This window comes from Lissotriton vulgaris, chromosome 5, assembly GCF_964263255.1.
Source record: "Lissotriton vulgaris chromosome 5, aLisVul1.2, whole genome shotgun sequence".
In the NCBI taxonomy this organism is placed as follows: Eukaryota; Metazoa; Chordata; class Amphibia; order Caudata; family Salamandridae; genus Lissotriton; species Lissotriton vulgaris.
This window is the reverse complement of record NC_141693.1, coordinates 1,349,165,325-1,349,184,691: the sequence shown is the minus strand read 5'-3', so window position 1 is coordinate 1,349,184,691 and position 19,367 is coordinate 1,349,165,325. Positions and strand designations below refer to the sequence as shown.

General features: G+C 47.7%; 1 protein-coding gene across 1 annotated transcript in view; it reads right to left on the bottom strand.

The window, feature by feature from the left end:
* NRAS (NRAS proto-oncogene, GTPase) overlaps positions 1-19,367 on the bottom strand; it is a 200,988-nt gene that overhangs the window by 29,536 nt on the left and 152,085 nt on the right. The window contains exon 5 of the mRNA XM_086923283.1: positions 12,964-13,092. Within this exon, the coding sequence (XP_086779409.1) occupies positions 12,973-13,092 (120 nt within the window). The 3' untranslated portion in view covers positions 12,964-12,972. The remainder of the gene's footprint in view (positions 1-12,963; positions 13,093-19,367) is intronic.

The window sequence follows — 19,367 nt, the reverse complement described above, 5'->3', positions numbered from 1 at the left end:
ACAGGGCCTCGTGGCGTGGCCCCACTCCTCCCGCATGGCGAGTCCCGGACTACCTCGACCCCTGTTCTACGACCACGAGCAGCACCTTCCACCTTCCACGAGTGTCGCCCCTCCGGGCCGCCCCCAGCTCCCCCGACGGAACTCTACCTCGTCTCCTCAACTCTCCCGGCTGGCCCGGACCATTTCCCGGACCATCATCTCCGGTCCAGCCGCCATCTTGGACCCTCCACGACCAGGCCTCGTGGCCTCGGCCCGACCCCAGCCGCAGGCCCAGCAAAGCCCGACATCGAGGCACCACGATCTGACCAGGGGGTAAAGAGACCACTTGGCGAGTCAGTGGGGGAAGGAGTTTCGATGGTCCCCCATCCGCCTAGTTTCGATCGCCCACAGCCTCCCTGGGTGCTGGCTCCACCCCCCTGCTGGGTGTCTGGACTCGCACATCCCGGACCCCCCGACCTCCAAGTGCGAGGGTCCGGACATCAAAGGGCACCAGACCTATAACTGGGGCAGCTCCAAAGCAGGAAGGCAGTTGTATCCTGGAGTCGAGAGACACCGAGACAAACTCATCCTTGGAGTCCTGCTGGCGCTGCCGCGGCTCATCTTCGTGAACCATCCTTGGAGTCCTGCTGGCGCTGCCGGGGCTCATCTTCGTGAACCATCCTTGGAGTCCTGCTGGCGCTGCCGGGGCTCATCTTCGTGAACCATCCTTGGAGTCCTGCTGGCGCTGCCGCGGCTCATCTTCGTGAACCATCCTTGGAGTCCTGCTGGCGCTGCCGCGGCTCATCTTCGTGAACCATCTTGGGGTCCTGCTGGCGCTGCCCATCCTCTTGAACCATCTTGGGAGTCCTGCTGGCGCTGCCGCAGCCCCTACCGAAGAACCCTCCAGCTCGAGGATTGAGAGCTGTCCGCCAGATATCCCTGTACCAAACCGGTACCAAGACTGTCTCGCTACCCCCTTCCCACAGAGACTAAAGTCAAGGGGATCCTCGAGTCCCGTTTCTACTGTATCATACGATAACCTGCCAAGGAATACTGATAAAAGAGTTAAGAACCTATCTTTGTGTGGTGTCCATCTGTAGGGGGGTGGTTGCTCGTCCGTACGATCTAAGGAGAGGACCCTCGCCCGGAGGCCTCTCCCTCTTACTCGGCCGACCCTCAGGGTCCCCGTCTAACAGACACCCTTACTCGCTGTTATTGATCGAGTGGTCGCACACATCCACTCTGGCACACCCAACATTTTCAAATGCGATGCTCGCTCCACCTTAGCCCAAGGGGAGTCTTCCAAATCATTGCCCAGGAGACAATCAACAGGCATGGCGGGCCTCACAGCAACCTGAAGAGTATCTGAAACTCCCCCCCCCATTCAAAGGAAACCTGAGCTACCTCACACTCTTTCTGGGAGTTGTCGGCAGCTATCACGGGGTAGAATGCGTGGGGAACCACCTGCTCTCTGGACACCAAGTGACACTTGACAGCTGTCACACTCGCTCCGGTGTCTCTGAGAGCTTCCACTCTATGGCCATTAATGGTCACCCACTGCCTATATTTATTAGTGTTACTAGGCAGAGGGGGTGGCGGGACCATCTCCATGTCTCCTAGCGAGACCAGGGACATCTCTGCGGGACCCCTCCCACCATGGGCAACCATCTCCTCCCCTCCCAGGGCTACACTCGTCAACTAATGGGGGGGGGGGTGCACGTGGTGGTGTTTGAGTCCCTCACGGGACACTGGGGATCGTATTAACGATGTCCCACCTGCTTACAAACATAGCAGTTCATTGGGCTCCTATGAAAGGTTTACCTGTCGGGCCCCTGACTTCTTCACAGGGGGAGGCTGGGAACCCTTCCCTTGGTTCCCTTCGGGATTACTTTGGGGCCCTTTCTGGGACTCCTTCTGTTTACCCTAGTCCCCCCCACTCTTCTGCTGGGGACCCTGCCTACCTTTGGCTGAGTCTCCCACTGGACCCTTGGGGACCCTGGTACTGACCAGCGGTCCGCCTCCTCAGCAAGTTTTCTAGGGTTAGATATCTTGCTATCAATAAGGTGCTGGCGCAGCTCTGGAAAACAGATATTCGGCAAGTGCTCTCAAGCAACCAAATCATAAAGAGCTTCGTAACTTTCCACTTTGCTGTCCTTTACCCAACCATCCATGGCTCTGCAAAAATATGACACATACTCAACCCACGTCGTACCAGGCAATTTCTTACATTCTCTAAAAGCTTGTCTGTACTTCTCTGGGGTTAGGCCATACCTCAACATTAAAGCATCCTTCATATGAGTATACGACATCCTATCCTCCATAGGAATATCTAACAGGGTATCTCTCCCCTCATTCACAAAGCGACCCCACAACCCCGCTCCCCAATCCTTCTCAGGGACCCGGTGGGCCAACAAAGCTAACTCATACGCTTTAAACCATTGGCCAATATCTTCATTCTTATGATAATCTTTGATCACATCTTTGGGAAAAATAAACCTACTTTCTGCAGGCACAGATGGGATGCTGCCACCAGAGGGATTCAACTCTAAACTCTTCGCTTGGAGCTCCATCTCCCTCACCATTTTCTCACGTTCAAAAGCTAACTTTTCTCTTTCGAACTCCAATCTTTTGATCTCCATATCAGCTTCTCTCCTTCCTCTTGCATTCTCTATCTCCAACTGCCCATCTACCTTAAGGTTCGCCATTTCCATGTTGTAGGCTCGTTCCTTCGCCCTTTCTTCTCTTTCTTCAGGAGAAAGACCTTTGGAGGAAACACTGCTACTGGGAGGAGACACAGGCCCATTCACTGGCTCCTGCTCCTCCCCTTCCCCTGGCGGTACCACCACAGCATCAGAGGGATTTCGGGCCTCTAACCAGGCTTCCAATGCTTTCAGATATTCCTCCTCTTTTGAGAGGCCTGTGGTAGGAACTTTAAACTGCTTGCAAAAGGATTTCAGTTTCTTTGCTGGGTATTCGTTGATCTTTTCCCTATCAAACTCCTCCACAACAACAACAGGGGTAGGTACTCCAGCATCACTCATGGTCAAAACTGGCAGTGTTCGAACGAGCTTCATAAAAGCGGAGAACAAAAATAGAACATCCTATCCACAAAAACAGATTGTGGCTGCGCTATGGTCTGCTTTCACTATGTAGCGTACACTAATCACTGCACATGAGTTCAAATCCTCACCGCTGAGCCACCAATGTTAGACTCAGCGGTCTCTAGTTGGCAGAGGTATACACTTCTGACAAATAGGGACTCACTTCCTCTAGTCAGGGCAAGGGGATCACACATTTAGATAACCCCTACTCACCCCCTCGGTAGCTTGGCAAAGCAGATAGGCTTATCTCAGAGGCAGGGCGTTAATCATTTACGACCACATACAGTAATAAAGTGAAGACACTACAAATGGACACGACACAGTAGTATTATAAAAATACGAATGTTTATATAAGGCTTAGCACAAGACCAAATAACGGCAAAAAATATACCACAATCTTAATAAATACTTTTGGAAGGAAAAATAATAGTTCAAGCGTAGTTTCTTCTTAGCACAAAGTCTTTAGTAACAAAAAGGCAAGTCTTCTTCTTTAGATCACAGTTCTTGGCAACAATGTAACCCACACGGGAGTCACACGACGTCGAGGCAAAGTTAATGCAAAGGTTCGGCGTCGACCGCGAGGAGCGCTACGTCGAGCCCAGAGTCACACGGACCCCCAACAACACAGTACCTTGGAAAAGTGAAGCACACGATGATCAGCGGCGTCGAGCTGTCCGGCGTCGCGTCTTCGGTGTCGATCAGGCCTCAGTCGTCGTCGATGTTGCAAGAGTGAGCAGCGCTCACGGCGTCGAGAGGGCTCGGGGTCGAGGCGTCGGCAGCGGCTTCGCTACTAGTGTCGATCGGGCCCGGCGGCCGGCGTCGAGGATGGGGGACACGGGAGCTGCACTCACGATGTCGAGCTGGGTTCGGCGGCGTCCGTCGGCGAGATTGCTGGATTCTTTCAGAGGTGCTGGATTCTCAGGTTCCAGCAACAAGCAATTTGTAGCAAACCGTGAAGTCCTTTAGGCCTGTGACTTCAACAGGAGGCTGGCACTCTTCCAGCCCTTGGAGATTTCCTTGGCAAAGTTCGAGAGTACACACTCGGTTCCTCTCTCCTGGTTCCTTGCAAAAATAAAGAAGCGACTGCAGGATTTCCCCCAGCAAACAGCACTCTGGCAGAAGGGGTAGGCAAGTCCTTGGATCAGCAGGCTTCTTGTCCTTGGTTCAGGGTTCCTTGTCAGAATTGATCTAAAGTCTTGGTTCAGGGGTTCTTCTCTTATACCCCTTTTCGGCTTTGATCCCTTTGTCCATGCAGGGGAACTCCCCCTCATTCCGGGTCTGTTGTGGGTGTAGTTAGGCAGAGACACCTGGCCGATTCACGGTGCAGGGCTGGGTCCTCAGACGCCCAGCAGGAGGTGGAGCCAGTATGGTCACTGGCAGGAGCAGAGCTATCCGTCGCTCGGCAGGAGGTGGAGCCAGCATTGTATCGGGCAGGGCCGGCTATCAAATGCTACTCTTCCCCTACTCTCAATGCAGATGTACCACTCACCCCACACTGACTCATTCAGAACTCTGGAGCCACCCAGCCCCTGTCACACACACACCAAACCAGCAGAAACCAGAAATAGTTAGACAAGAAAATAGTCACTTTCTAAAAGTGCTATTTTCAAACCCAGAGTCCGAAAACCATCCACCCAAACGGATGCGTAATCAAACTCAGAGTTCAGGGATACCAAACTCGACATTGCACCATGCTCCCCGAGCCCGCTAGGATTATACTATTAATAATCCCGGCAGCCCATTCTAACTAATGGAGAGCAGGCGACCTTACGATAGTGAAGTATCGGCCCCTCGCGGTGGGATGCCTGGCTTTCACCTTGTGGATACCCTGCCAGGGTATCTCACAGGGGAATACCAGGATGGGTTCCCTAAGCAAGCGCTGAGATGCCCCAGGGTAAGTCGTGCGCTATATAAATCTCATTCATTTCATTTCATTTCATTTCAAGTACGAATATGGCGGTAGTTCACTATTAGGACATGCCAACCTCGTCAGGCTTGTCCTACCTTATACTTCCAACGCACCCTGCCCTCGGGCCTACAATAGGGGTGACTAATATGAAGTGAAGGGAAGGTTTGGAAGACTGGCAAGTAGGCGTACTTGCGCAGTCCGCGTGACAGTACAAGACTGCACGTAGGTCTCGCAATGACAGACCTGTAGACATACTTTTACTAGGTCGCTCATGTGGGTGGCACAACACGTGCTGCAAGCCCACTAGCGGCATTTGTATTTACAAGCCCTGGCACTCCGCGTGCACTAGACTAGGGACTGACAGTAAACCAAATAAGCCAAACATGGAATTCAATCAATACAGTAATTTAACATAGGGAGCACTTGCACGGCGGCACTGATCAGCAGTGGCACAGTGCCCAGAGCGATATACCAGCAAAAACATCGTTAAACAGAGGAGGCAAACAGAAAAAATGGAGGAGAGACTCAAGCCAATGATGTCAGGTCTCACATCCAGGTTTAGAAATACGTGGATGTGTTGCCTTCTGAGGTGAGCAGCTACTACCGCTAGACATTTTGTGAATACTCTTGGGGCTGTGGTTACCCCGAAGGGGAGAACCTTGAACTGAAAATGTTGACCTTCTATTGTGAACCGGAGGTATTTCCTGTCCTGTGAGCTGGATGTATAGGTATGTGAAAATATGCGTCCTTGAGGTCTAATGTTGCTAGGAAGTTGCCTTGCTGGAGTAACAGGGGTACTTGTTGTAGAGTGATCATGTGGAAGTGCTCCGAGAGTATGTATTGGTTCAGTGGTCTGAGGTTCAATATTGGTCTGAGGGGCCCGTCCTTTTTGGGAATAAGGAAGTATAGCGAGTATACTCCTGTCCCTTGGTGTTGAATAGGGACTGGCTCTATGGCCCACTTTTCTAGCATGGATTTCACCTCTTGTTGTAACAGGGTGATGTGTTCTTTGGGCATAGGACGGTGTTTGGGTGGTATGTTGGGTGGAGTAGAAGTGAGTTCCAGGCAATAACCATACTGGATAATTTGTCTCACCCACCTGTCTGTGGTAATTGCATTCCAGACTGGTAGGAATTGTTTGACTCTGCCTCCGACTGGTGTTAGAAGGTCTGGAGGGAGTGTGATGAAGTCACTGTTTGGTGGCAGTGGAGGCTCTGGTGTTATTGCCGCCACATCCTCTGCCCTTGTTATTATTGCCCCTATAACCTCCCCTGTTAGAGCCTTTGTTAAAGGAATTTTGGGTGTTGCTTTTATATGTAGAGGAAGTCTGAAGTGTTGCCTCGTGCGGTGCCTCTGTAGGAGGAGTGACGACGAAAGGAACCTCTGTGTTTAGCAGTTTCGGTATCTTTTTTCATTTTATCTAAAATGGTGCCTACTGCAGGGCCAAACAGGAAGTCTTGATTAACTGGTTGGTTGAGGATGGTGGATTGTACCTCATTCTTAAAACCAGAGATGAGTAGCCACGCGTGTCTGCGTAGTAATACGGTAGTATTAATGGACCTGGCTGCTGTGTCGGCTGCGTCAAGCGCACATTTAATAGAAGCATTGGTAATAAATTTGCCTTCTTGAATGAGGTCGTTAGCCTGAGCTTTGTAAGGTTCTGGCAGGTGTTGCAGTAAACCCCAAAGCTGGTCATAGTGGGCTCTATCGTAGCAAGCTAGTAGAGCCTGTGTGTTTGCTATCCTCTATGAATTAGAAGCCTGTGAGCCACTCTCTTGCCTGAGGCTTCCAATATCTTAGACTCCTTGTCAGGAGGTGGAGCATCTCATGTCGTTTGCGAGTTTGCTCTTCTGCGAGCGTTCGCTACTTCCAGTGAGTCTAGAGGCAACTGGCCTTTAATGTAAGCAGGGTCTGTAGGGGCTCCCTTATATTTCTTTTCAATCCTGGGATTGAGTACACGTGCTCTGGCTGGATCTTTGATTATATCTGGTGCGTGTTTTAGTACCCTTTTCAGCATAGGAAGTGTCCTGAATTTTTTTTCAGAGGTAGATAAAGTGTTGAATAGAAAATCTTCTATTGGGTCAGTGTGCATGGCGACGGCTTTGTAGGGTATGGGGAGGAATCCGGTATGGGTTGTGTGTCGTATGGATCATTCTGATCCTCCCATGTGTCATCCTGTGGATGTGGATCCTCTGGTTCGTTAAAGTCATCTTGAGGATCTTTCCCCATGTTATCCTCATCATTATAGTCTGAATGTGTAGGGGAATAGGGCACAAAAGGCATATTGGGATAGAAAGGAGGAGGAGTAAAGGGCCTAGAGGGAGAAGTCCCGAAGTCCTTTTTCTTCGGAGGAACAGGGGAAGGAGTGTCTGTGTCCAATGGTCTCGTTTTCCGGTAATAAACAGTAACTTTGCCACTCTCAGGGTTTATATACAGTTTACATTGTTCCTCTGATTCCGGATCGGGATGGAAGAGTTCTTCCTCCACTGTCCGTGTCTTTGTAGCCGATGTTTTTGGCTTACTGACTTGTTTGTGACTTTTTGGCTCGAGGGCCTTCAGTTGTGGAGTCTTTTTCGGCTCGACCGTTGCTTTGGGGTCTGTAACCTTTTTCGGTTCAACGTCTTTTGTTGGTTTAGCCGTCTTTTTCGGCTTGCCGCCCGTCTTTGGGTCGATGACCTGTTACGGATCGACCGGAGCTTTTGGTTCGATACACTTTTTATGCTAGACGGCTTTCTAAGGCTCAATGTTCTTTGTCGACTCGATGACTTTTCTCGGTTCGACGGGTATTGTGGTCTGATCCTGTTTTTGTTGATCCCCACTCTTTTGAGGATCGACTGCCTTCTTTGGGTCATGTGTTCCTTTTGGATCGACGACCCGTATTGGTTCGAGGCTTTTCTTCGGCTCAATAACCTTTTTAAGTTGGGCGACCTTATTTTGTTCAGCCACCTTCTTCGGCTCTGAGAGGGAGGGGTCCCAGCGTGAGTGTGATATAATATAAGCAATTCAAAAAATATTTACACAGACAATGAATGCATCCACATTGTTTTATTCACAATGGGACTAGGTATATTGAATATACTCAACAATTATTCAATATCGTAATCGGTTGTACAGTGCCCCGGGGGGGAGGAGGAAGTGATCTGGTGAGGATGGTGTGATGGAAGGGAATTAGTGACAGTAAAATCAGCCAATTAACAAAACTGCATTGATGAGTTAATTCCTATATACAAGACATAAGACCATTGGTTCGATGCGTAAATCAAAACCTATCATACTCCACAGAATCCAGTAAATGTAAAAATATTGGCGTGAAGCTGACAACCAACAGGTTATTGTCGACGTTTCGACCCTCGAAAGTTTGCAGGGATTAGTGGTGCCCTTGCACTGGCGGAGTCGGGCAGCCGGAAGATAAAATGTAAGTCTTTGTAAAGACTTTGATGACAAGTGGTGGTGGTGGCGCTGCTACCAGTCTCGCAAACTTCCAATCGACCAGGATCTCAAACGGCACAGAGCAGACTGCCGACCCTCGAGAAGCGTTTAGAATCGCTCCCGCAATGCCTTCGAATTCATGGCCCAGCAGTCGGAGCACAACTTTGAGTCGTGGTCACGCTCCAGGCACCAAAAGCACATGAGGTGCAGGTCCATGACCGACATCAGTTTGTGACAGGAGTCACAAGCCTTGAAGCCGGTCCGACATGAAATCCCTCCACGCACCAGGAGTTGTTCGACTCAAAAAGGGGTATCGACAAAAGGCGTAGGAAATGGTGTCAAAAAGTAACTCGAGGTACCGCTCTCACCGGATCTGCCCTGGCTGGTGCGGAAAAAGAAGGAACTGACGTCAGCGTGCAAGGGCGGCATCTAAGTAGATACTGCAACGCATTCCAGCAACAACGATGAACACGAATTCAACCAATACACCTATCGACGTGCAGGGGTACGGCTGAATAAAAATTATCCAGATCCAGTCTGACACATGGGGGTAATTTTAAAGTGAGGAATCCATAACTAATTGCCTTTTTCAGATAAGTCTGTTTAAGAGGTATGGCTATCCCAAAAGAGCAGACATTCTGAGGGATACAAGGCAACAGATAATTAAGTGTGAGGATAAATTAGCTACATTGGATCCAGGTAGTGGATCGGAATAATTATACTTTTTGCTCCAAAAGCAGTATATTGATTGGACAGAGCAAGTACCTAGGGAAGGATGCCTTGAGCCGTCGGCATGGTGAGAGGAATAGTCCGACTAAACCACTAACCAGGATACCCCCTGGCTGCGTGTCAGCACCCACCCATATTTACCAGTCTCAGTACCCAGGATGGGAGCTGTGTCAGAATGAGAATGGACAATATGAAGCAATTTGTTGATTATTATACCATGCTATAGAAGTCTAAAGGCTCCTCTAAAACTGAAATAGTTTTCTTTCATAGATGATGTGGCACTGGCCTGTGTTGGAGATGGGCCGATAAGCAGGGTGATACTAGGCAGTAAGACCCCTAAATCAGACAGACCTACTGTCAAATTTCTAAACATTATTAAATGACCCGGCCCCACCCTTACTTAAATGTTTACAATGAGGCACTGGAGATGGGAGATTTACCCCCAACATCCAGAGATCGTCATAATATTGCTGAAGCCAGGCAAAGACTCTGCCAAATGTCAGCTATATTGTCAGCTGTCATTACTGAGCATGGACAACAAAATACTGGGCAAAATCACTGCAGCTAGGGTTGCTCTGTATATGGATAGGCTTGTGCTCCCAGAGGAATCTGGCCTTAGCAGAGGTCCCTACGGCAGTTACAGCCATACCACCGCTGTTGTCAAACGTTTATAGTACAGATGGCCTGATTAAAAGTCCATCTCACTAAAAATGGAAGAGGTGCAGGATGCATCTTACTGCAATAATTTGTCTGATTGCTTTGCCATGCAACAACCACTTCAGTGAAGTGACAAGGACTTTTGGAGTCTATTGTAAAGTTACTTGGAACAAGAGGCACAACCAGACTCATACATGCCTTGTATTATTACAGACTTGTGTAATTTCCTGATGGCATGTTATGGGCTGTATATTTGTTATGTATGCAGCGATCTTACTAAATCTGAGTTGCATAAGGTGCTACTCTTAGTAGGCTGTTCTAGATGCATGTAACTCTTACTTTTTAAGCCACACGTGTGATTTTAACAGACATACCCACCTTCACTACTATTCTACAGTCTACGGTTTGTTCTCGATTTTGTAGTGAGGCTTATAGTGTGAAATTTAGGCTGCTTTCCTATGCAAGACATTGACTAAGTTACACTGTACTGATAGACTGTACTTATCTTTTGAACATTTAAATAAAGGAATTGGCCTATGAGGGATCGGTAGTCTTAGCACCACACCAGCCAACATATTTTCATACATGGACTTCGTAGAAGGCCACCTGGCAGCAAGGACGACAGCTATCACCTTGTGTGGCCAATTATGCAAATGAATCTGCCGCAAGCCAATTTCCACGCTTGAAGAAGTAGGTAGTGTACATTCAGGTGTAGGACCCTGCTCAGTTGTTGAGAATGGAAAGCCTTGTGAAGTGGTTGCCATATCAGAGGGAAAATACTCGGGACCTCTGGGTATCAAACATATCTGGCCCAGTCTGGGGAACTCAAGATGACTTTGCCCTGCTCCTTGCTGATCATCTTCAGTAATGAAGGCAGGATAAGGAGATGGAGTGGTGGGAAAGGCTTAGAAGACCCTTACCCCGCCAGCCAAAATATATCTCCTAGCTAGTGACCTTGGAGGAAACTTTAATGTGCAAAAATGCCGACCCTACACTTTCTCTGCGGTGTGAAATACATTTACCAAGGTTCTTCCCACTGACTGAAGAGGTCTACTAACACCTTGGGGTGGAGACACTACCCATGGTCTGTCAGACAGTGCCAGCTCAGTTAAGCCACTTTGGAATTCAAAGATTCCACTAGCAGTATGGTGACCAGAAATATGCTCTGTTGATCAGCAAAGAACCTACTCTGTCCTGCATGTTGAAATAACACATCGCAGCAATATTGTAACATGCACCAGCTTCCCCTTGAGTGATGGCAGGAAGGCATTTAGGGCCAAGCGGATTACTGGCAGCTCTACCAGGTCAATATGGACTTCGCTTTCTGTTGGAGACCAAAGTCCTCTGATCTCCACCTTGCCAGGATGTCCCCCACACAGGTCAGCAACAACAAATCTGTCACCACTGTGAGCTCTCTGTGTTTGACAGAGAGGCCAGCTGTAGGTCAGGTGGGCATGTTAGCAACCACTTCCAATCCTTAGCAATCTTCAGAAGGATTAGCAAGGTGGGAGAAGGGCACCCATGATTAGCACACTGGAACCCGAGGTTCCACTGCAGGGCCCTTATGCCCCATCTGGCAAAAGGGATAACTAGCATGAATGGGAGACCAGGAGGCCGCAGACCCATCCTCACAAAGAATCATCAGGGTTATATCCTGAAAATTCCAGATTCAATGCAGTGAGAGGAAAGCCTTAAAAACTGCAAAGTGTCCAGTACTTCCCAAATGAACGGAATCCTCTGCAAGAGGCTCAGGTGGGTCTTTGGCTTGTTGAAGAACCCTAATGATGTTTAGAGGTTGCCCATCGTACAGAAGTGGTCCATGATGGACTAACAGCTGGCTGCTGAAGACAGGCTAACAGCAATGTACAGAAATACTTGTACATCTGACCACCTTCATCACTTTTGTGAACACTGAGTGAACAGAGTAAGGTGGAAGGAAAGCACAAAACTAAAAGTGTTCTTGGTCACCTTGAACTGCAGATCATGCCTACCAGACAGCAGGATCAGTATGTGAAAATACCTGTCCTGCAAGTCCAAACACACCATCCTGTGCCCAAAGCAGACAAATCTGAGCTAGTGTAAGCTTCTTGAATTTGTTCTTCTAATGGCATTCAATGGCGGAATCTACCCTCATTTTTCAGGATGAGGAAGTAGAAGAGTAGCATCCGTTGCCTTTCTTCAAACCTGGTACTTGTTAGATAGCAGCCTTGGAAAGTAAAAGGTACAACTCCTGAGTGAGGATTGTCAAGTGCTCCTCCAACATGCATGCTGGTGTTAGATGTCAACATTTTATTGAGTTGCACTTCAGTGCTTTTAGGTGGATCGAAAAACAAATGTAGTATTGTGTTAATTTAATCCGCAGGGGGTGCACTACTGCCCTAAAGAGAATGGGATTGACACACACCACACTACTGGTCTTTGACTGGGTACACAGAATAAATGCTGCATAAATCACCATCTATTTCCTCTCATATTCCTCTTTAAACATGTGCATGCACACTAGCAGTACCATTTTTTAGAAAAAGAGTATGTTTTCCAGGTTGAAGTACTATTTTGAGGTTGAATCCCGTAATCATGGATTCAAATTTCCACTCAAGAAATAGGATCGATCTAATTTTTGGGAAAAATAGAATTTTATTGGTGCAGAAATGAACAATGACAGCCGACACGTGTTTCGCCCTTTGTGGCGTATTGCGCCAGGGCTTTCTCAAGGCTGTAAAGATAAAATTCATGTGTTTAAATGAAAGATAATAACAAGAAATGGTGACTCCAACCAACAAGAGTAAGGTGTAGGAAAAGTGTAGGAATGGAACCGAAAAAATACAAAAAAAGTGGATGAGAGGTAGAATCAACCAAAGTAGGAGTGTTCTCTTTTAGTAATGGTATTGATTATACTAAAAACTCAAGAACAAAGTGCAGATTTTATCAGCTAATCTGTGGTTTTGAGGAAGAAGCAGAGATTACAAGGGTGAGGTTAGCAAACCACCATTAGAATTACCCTAGGATTCTTCATTGTTACTAAAACCTCAGTATGGTGCCCGGAGCAAATACACTAAGGGAATTCCTGAGTGCGCGCTGGGGCTTAAATAAATCAACAAAAAGAGCACAAATGCATGCACAAACTATTTTACACAAAGTGCAGGATGGATATGCACTTACCTCACAGGATTACACCACTGAACAGGACAGGCCGATGCAACCTTGATTAGTATCTTCACTGCTATCAAGCTTTTTCATTCTGTACTGCCTTATTTCTCTTACTAATGTGTAAAAGGCATCTTCAACACCCTGAAACAAAATAATGTCCAAGATTGATTAATGTATAAAGTGTTATAAATCGTCATGTTTTAATATTCAAAGGTAAAATGTTAGAGCATATTAGTTTGGATGGAGCTCCAGTGTTCCGGGGTACTTTGACTTACTATAGTTTGGCTGAAGTCATCAAACTGTAATCACCCCTAGTTTGTGGGCCAAAAACACATGTAATTTATATTTCTTTGATGAAATAAGTACTCTCTTGCCTAATCTCCATAATGCATTAGATGGCTGAAGGAAAGTCCAGGACTGGAATACGATAAGATGGACACCTCCTAACCTTACACTGCAGATCAAAGGGCCCTGCAGAAGAAGCTCAAGATGTAATGGAAGTCATTATGTCCCTATATTCCATTCCACAATATATAGAAAAGGTATAGAATTTAAAATGATTCTCGGTTATTTGATATAGTAGGACTGGGTAGGGGAGCACAGACGTTTCCAGATGTGAGAATGTATCCAGTTTGTTAGAAGGCGACTTCAGGGGAGGGCAGGAAGTGTACCTGACCACCCTGGGACCCACCTCCCTAGGTACGAAGACGAGCACTGGAGGGAGACTTCTCAGGGGGAGAGTCTCGAATCTAGGATCGTACACACTACACAAGCACTACACGACAAAGAGACACCACACTGTAGCTTCTTAAGAACGTTTCTTTATCTCGTGATTCAATGGATCTTTATGATCAGAGAAAGCTGGTAGTTACAAGTGGAGCAAGAGCTCAAAGAGTCTTGGTCAGGGTAGGGGTATCGGGACAATCTTATAGGATCAGTGTCAATGTCGTTGCGTATCCGGCGCACAGCTCTCAAACCTCGAGCCGGGGGATACGGGGCGATCTTTCAGGGTCCAGCCGGACCAGAAGAGTCAGGGAGCCGCGAGTCACTCAGCAGGGCTCAAGCACGATGTCGGAGGTCTTACGATCTTCAGGGGAGCCGCGAGTCACTCAGCAGGGCTCAGATGTTCCAAGGTTGCTGGGGAGCCGCGAGTCACTCAGCAGGGCTCAGGTGGTTCAAAGTTGCAAGGGAGCCGCGAGTCACTCAGCAGGGCTCAGGTGTTTCCAGCAGAAGTCCTTCTCTGCCAAACGAGCCGCGACCACGTCAGCAGGGCTCTCGTTGTTCCAGAATCGAATCTGTCGATAGTCCCGGAGCAACCCCAGTTATAGGACTGCTCCTCTTTGATCTCCGGAGTCTGGTCGGCAGGGGACTTGGCACCTGGGGGCCGCTTGTTGGAGTTTCCTGCCACGCAGCCCTTTGATCCATTCAGGTCGGGTTCGGGAGGAGTCCCAGACCCACAGCAGGCGTGGAGCCAGCCCTCCGAGCGGCCGGAGGGGCGATCGAAACCCACTTCTCGAGGAGAGGTCAGAGGTGTGAAGGATACTGCTCCTCCCTTTCTCACTCGCGGGGAGCGCTCTGTCCTCCCCCCAGGGTGGCGCCTCACGGACTAGCTCGGGCTGGCTCGGGCGGCCATCTTAGGTGCCGAAAGTGGGCACACAGGGACTACGGGCCGGGAAGATGGCGGCACAGGCTGGGAAGTCCGGGAAGGGTCAGGACTAACATGGAGGGAAGGGTTGGCTAGGACGGGGGACTCAGGGGTCTGTTGTGGTGTAAGCTCGGAAGGGTGTTGCTACGGGTCAGGGAGGACCACGCCACGAGGCCGGGTCTGACAGTTACTGAAAGGTATCTTTTTTCTTTGCTTTTACATGACACTTCTGAGTGGGTGTGGCCTTTATTCACGGTAAAGGCTGTCATGAAAATGACCTGGAAAAGAAGCTGAAGTACACAGTATCTTTTAGCAGATGGGAATAATGGAAACTGTGCAAAAAAACAGGAGACGAGATACAACATAATAGTAAGATGTTTTGATGCACACAAATGCAACAGAGGTTGCCTGTTTATTACGTAATGTCTGGGCCTGGTAAGAACTACACTAAGTGCCTAAAAATCCTTGATAAAAAAAAACTTTTAGCATTACAGGTCAAAGGTCCTGAGCACCGACCATTAGCCAGTGAGATGTCACAAGTAGTAGTAGTCTAATCTTTTTATTTACTAATATGTTATTACAACAGAACATTAAAAAAAATCCCACACTTAAACTATACATTAACATTTAGGCCGAGTGAAGAAAATGAAACGTTGAGGAGAGGAGTAAAATGATATGCATTTATATAGATAAATAAATGAATGAATATTGCATCTGTGAGCATCCAGGTGCTAAGCGAAGAAGCACAGAGTGCATAGCGACAAGACGGAACATGAGCGAAGATCCCTACATAAGAGAGTGGCATAATGAATCACAGGATGCAAATATCCAAGTTTTCAAACGTTCCTTAAGAAGCAATTCTGAATCAATAAATATCAGATGTCTGGGGAGTTGATTCCAAGCCCTGGTCCCCAAGACAGCAAGAGATTTGCCACCTTTGGTTTTACACCTAAAGGTTGGAGGTTTACTAAATTGTGGGGTGTCGACCAAGATCTTTACAGAGTTCTCCTCTTTTAACCTGAAGTTTGAAAGTAATTTTAAACAAGGAAATTTGAGACGTCATGCAAATGAGCCAGGTTTCCATCGATAGTTTATTGTTGCTTTCTAGTTACTGAAAACACATTTTTCAGCTATTGAGAACCCTTTAGAAATCCACTGATCTCTTATCTAAAATTAAAGGATAAATTCATGTTAAGTAATTCAGAATTAAAGAAATGGGCTCAAAGCTTCATGGTTTTCTGGATACAATATTTATTAAGTCTTGGACCCCAAGCCTCAAATCACGTTCCATTGGGCACTGGAAAAAAAACAAATGTAAATATCCAGTCTCTCGTTTAGCACATCATCAAAGAGGTTATTTTAAGTTTAACTTGACAGTGCAGCTGTTGCCAGGCTTTATGTGAGCAAACACTATGGAGTTGAGCTTCCTTACCTTGAGTGCAGAATTTGACTGGGCAAGACGTTTTTTGCTTCTGATGAAAACGAGTGCTTGTTGCCTACCTATTGGCAGCTGAGGGGTGCTCCCTCATGCAACATGGCAGCCACATTCAAAAGGTGACGAAGATTTTCAATAATGTTGCAGCTCCATTAGCTAAAATAGCCCTCATGTTGAAATTGGCTCATGCAGACGCGGTAGCATTTGCTTCAGAGCTCGCTTGGTATAACATCCGGATGCTCAGTTGCAAAGACAATGACCTGTAGCTAATTCGGTGCAGCTACTTCCTGATAAACACCATTCTCCGTACTGATACACTGCTTCATTGCCCCATGATTCACAAGTCGTATCTTCAAGGTACAAAGCGGCAACTGCAAAAGCCAACGCACCCGCACTCATCTAGCAGAAGAGCTTCCTGGGACCTGAAGTTCAACCCTTACCTCTACCAACCAGCAAGGGCAGACGTACATCAAGTTCTGCATCACTGGAAGCCCTTGTATGCTTGCGAGATTTGCATTCACATACTAGTGGGAGCCACCAATATACATTTTTTTTTTTTTTACAAAAAACGTACATTTTGCAGATTGACGCCTATGCTCCCAGCGGTAACTGCAAAAGCATAGGCTCCACGCTCAATCTAGACGCTGCTTTCATGTTATACCTAGCTAGAGAGCAGCACCAGGATTAGTCCATGCCACTCATACAGTGCATGGGAGCCTGTGTTGTTTCTCCAACCCAGCTGTGCCACACAGCTGGGTTGGAGAAAGAGAAGTGTCCATGTTGGTTTGGCTGGACTAAGACAGCCACCCAGACTGACATGCATGTTTAACAATGCCCATAACTCCTCTCATTGTCATTGCCCGCACCAACCTACACTGACATCGGCTCAGTCAGTCACAGAAGAATAAAAATTATATTGTGTTATTATTTTATTTTTCTGCGACTTTCCCCAGTAGGGCGACACTGCCCTGCTATTATGGAGCAGCCTCCCCTGTCACATACTATGGAATAGAAGTAGGCTAGCCACTGAAAGTTCAAGTCAGGTTCGAACTAGAAGCCTTTCCTATGGGAGAAACATTCACTGCATAGGGTCACTTACTAACAATTTATAGGACTGATCTCCTACATATAAGGTGAATAGGGGCCAAGGTCCAACAAAGCACTAAGTGTTTAGTTTTACCTGCCTTTGGGTGTCCAGATGAAGAGATGCTTTCAGCAGCAGTAGCCTCGAAAGCTACAAGTGAAAGTCAATGGGAGAAGATACCTGCAAGAAAGAGGCTGCAAGTGGGGTCTGGGAGGACTAGTCTGGCAAAACCCAAAGGGGATCTCAGGGATCACAGGGACACTATTGGTTTCAATGGACTCTGGCTGGCAGGCATGGGTGCATAGATGTTGGTTTGGTGGGTTGTCGAGTTTGAAGCTCCCACGGTTCTTGGTGCACCCGCAGTAAGAGCGAAAAGAAACACCGCAAGACTACTTCTGGCATGGAGTTGATCTCTGGTGAAGTTCCTTGACATGCAGGTCGGGTTTGGCGGTACTGGTGTTGGGACTGAACACAAACAAGCCTTGGTGCTTACGACACACTCCCATTCCTAGAGTATTGGTGTAGGACGGCTCTTAGGAGTTCTGGCGTTTCCAATCATGGTGGGGAGACAACCCTGGCCTCTTGGAGATTAGTGACCTCTTCCTGGGTTGCTGCTGAGTCGGTGGACCCAGTGGTCAGCACATCAGTGTACCAGACATCGAGGTCGGTGCCTGCAGGCAAGTGGCTCCTCCACTTCAAGGGAGAGGATGGCTGTTTGACAGATCCAGCAGTGTTCCAAGGTTTTTGGAAGATGCACAGCTGTAGGACGAGTCGGGTCTGGGCGACTGTCTGGACTGGAGAAGGCAGGGTTTGGTACCAAAGTCCACAGCCAGTCCTATTTTCTCACTTTCTCCAGCTCTTCTTTGTCCCTTTTCTTTTGGAGTCAGACGAATCGGAGTTCCTGGTGTCAGGAGGCCACCTAAATACTGAATTTAGGGGCATTAGGGGTAGTAACCAATGGCCTACTTACCTTTGTGGTCACTACACCCCCTATATGACCACTTCAGGTGGGGAGTGGACATAACCAGGTCACAGACTTCCCAATTCCACTAAAATTAGCCAAGATGATGGAACCCTTCTTTTGTGGAGCACATCAGGCAGCCTACCTTAGGGGAGTGACTAGCACGGCGATGCAACATGCTTAGCTGCATAGCTAATTTACCCCTTTCCTGGTTACAAGTGGGCCTCATTGCAGGGGGTGGCATTTCCCAGATCTGGGGGAAGTCAGGGTCGCATATCAAAAGCAGCAGTGGCTTTGAAGCCCCTGGCTTAGATATGCTTAATCACTAGCCATCCTGCTGAAGATGGTGTGAACACCTTCCTCCAGAACAGGCATTGTTACTGGCCTCAGAGAGCCTGGACTCTCACCTGCACGGGGTCAAGAACATGTCTGGGGAGGCAGGCTGGATGATATCAGTCAGTCAGCACACTAGACGTGGTAGGTTTTTCAGGAGGTACCTCGTAGGTGCCATCTGAGTGCATGTCTTAATAAATCCACAACTGGAATCAGTACGGATTTATTAAGACAAGATGTTTGATGCCAAACAGTATAGGTATCACAAAGGCCATCATGTAGCTGGGGAACTTGTAATGACCAGTGCCCAGTACATCTACTTAAGATGGCTTTCCTGTTCACTTGTACTACCTAGTAATTGATATAGTCAGCACAGTGGCATATATGCTCATGCAGACATGCCCTTGCATGTAATATGAAGCACCCTGCCTAGACCTATAAGGCCTACTGTAGGATTAACCTACATATATTGCCTGCAGTTTCTGTAGGTAGGGCACACTGAGTGTGTTTCATGTTGTTTTTCGCACTTATTTGCAGCATTGCACGCAGCCTGCAATGGCAGTCTGCATAGGTTTGGTGGTTTAACCCTCAGGGTGGCACAATACATTCTACATCCCATAAGGTCCCTCTTTAGTACGCATGCCCTATGTACCAGGGGTACCATTTAACAGGCACTTACAGAGGTGCTAAAGGTCTTCACACTTAGGGTACAACTGAACAGTTACCTTGTTTAAAGGGCAAGAAAGGGTACCTGGTTAAAAGGAACCCAGTGCATCAAATAACAGGCAAAAGTGGGGATGAACATGTCAAAAAGGGGTACTTTCCTACACCACCTCACTTGCATAGTTAGTTCTCATGTCTTCTGAGCACTTAGCTTTAAATGGAGTGCACAGAGTTGTTTAATTTCCGCACACACAGGAAAACAATGAAGGGAATATTGCATGTAATAGATAAGCAT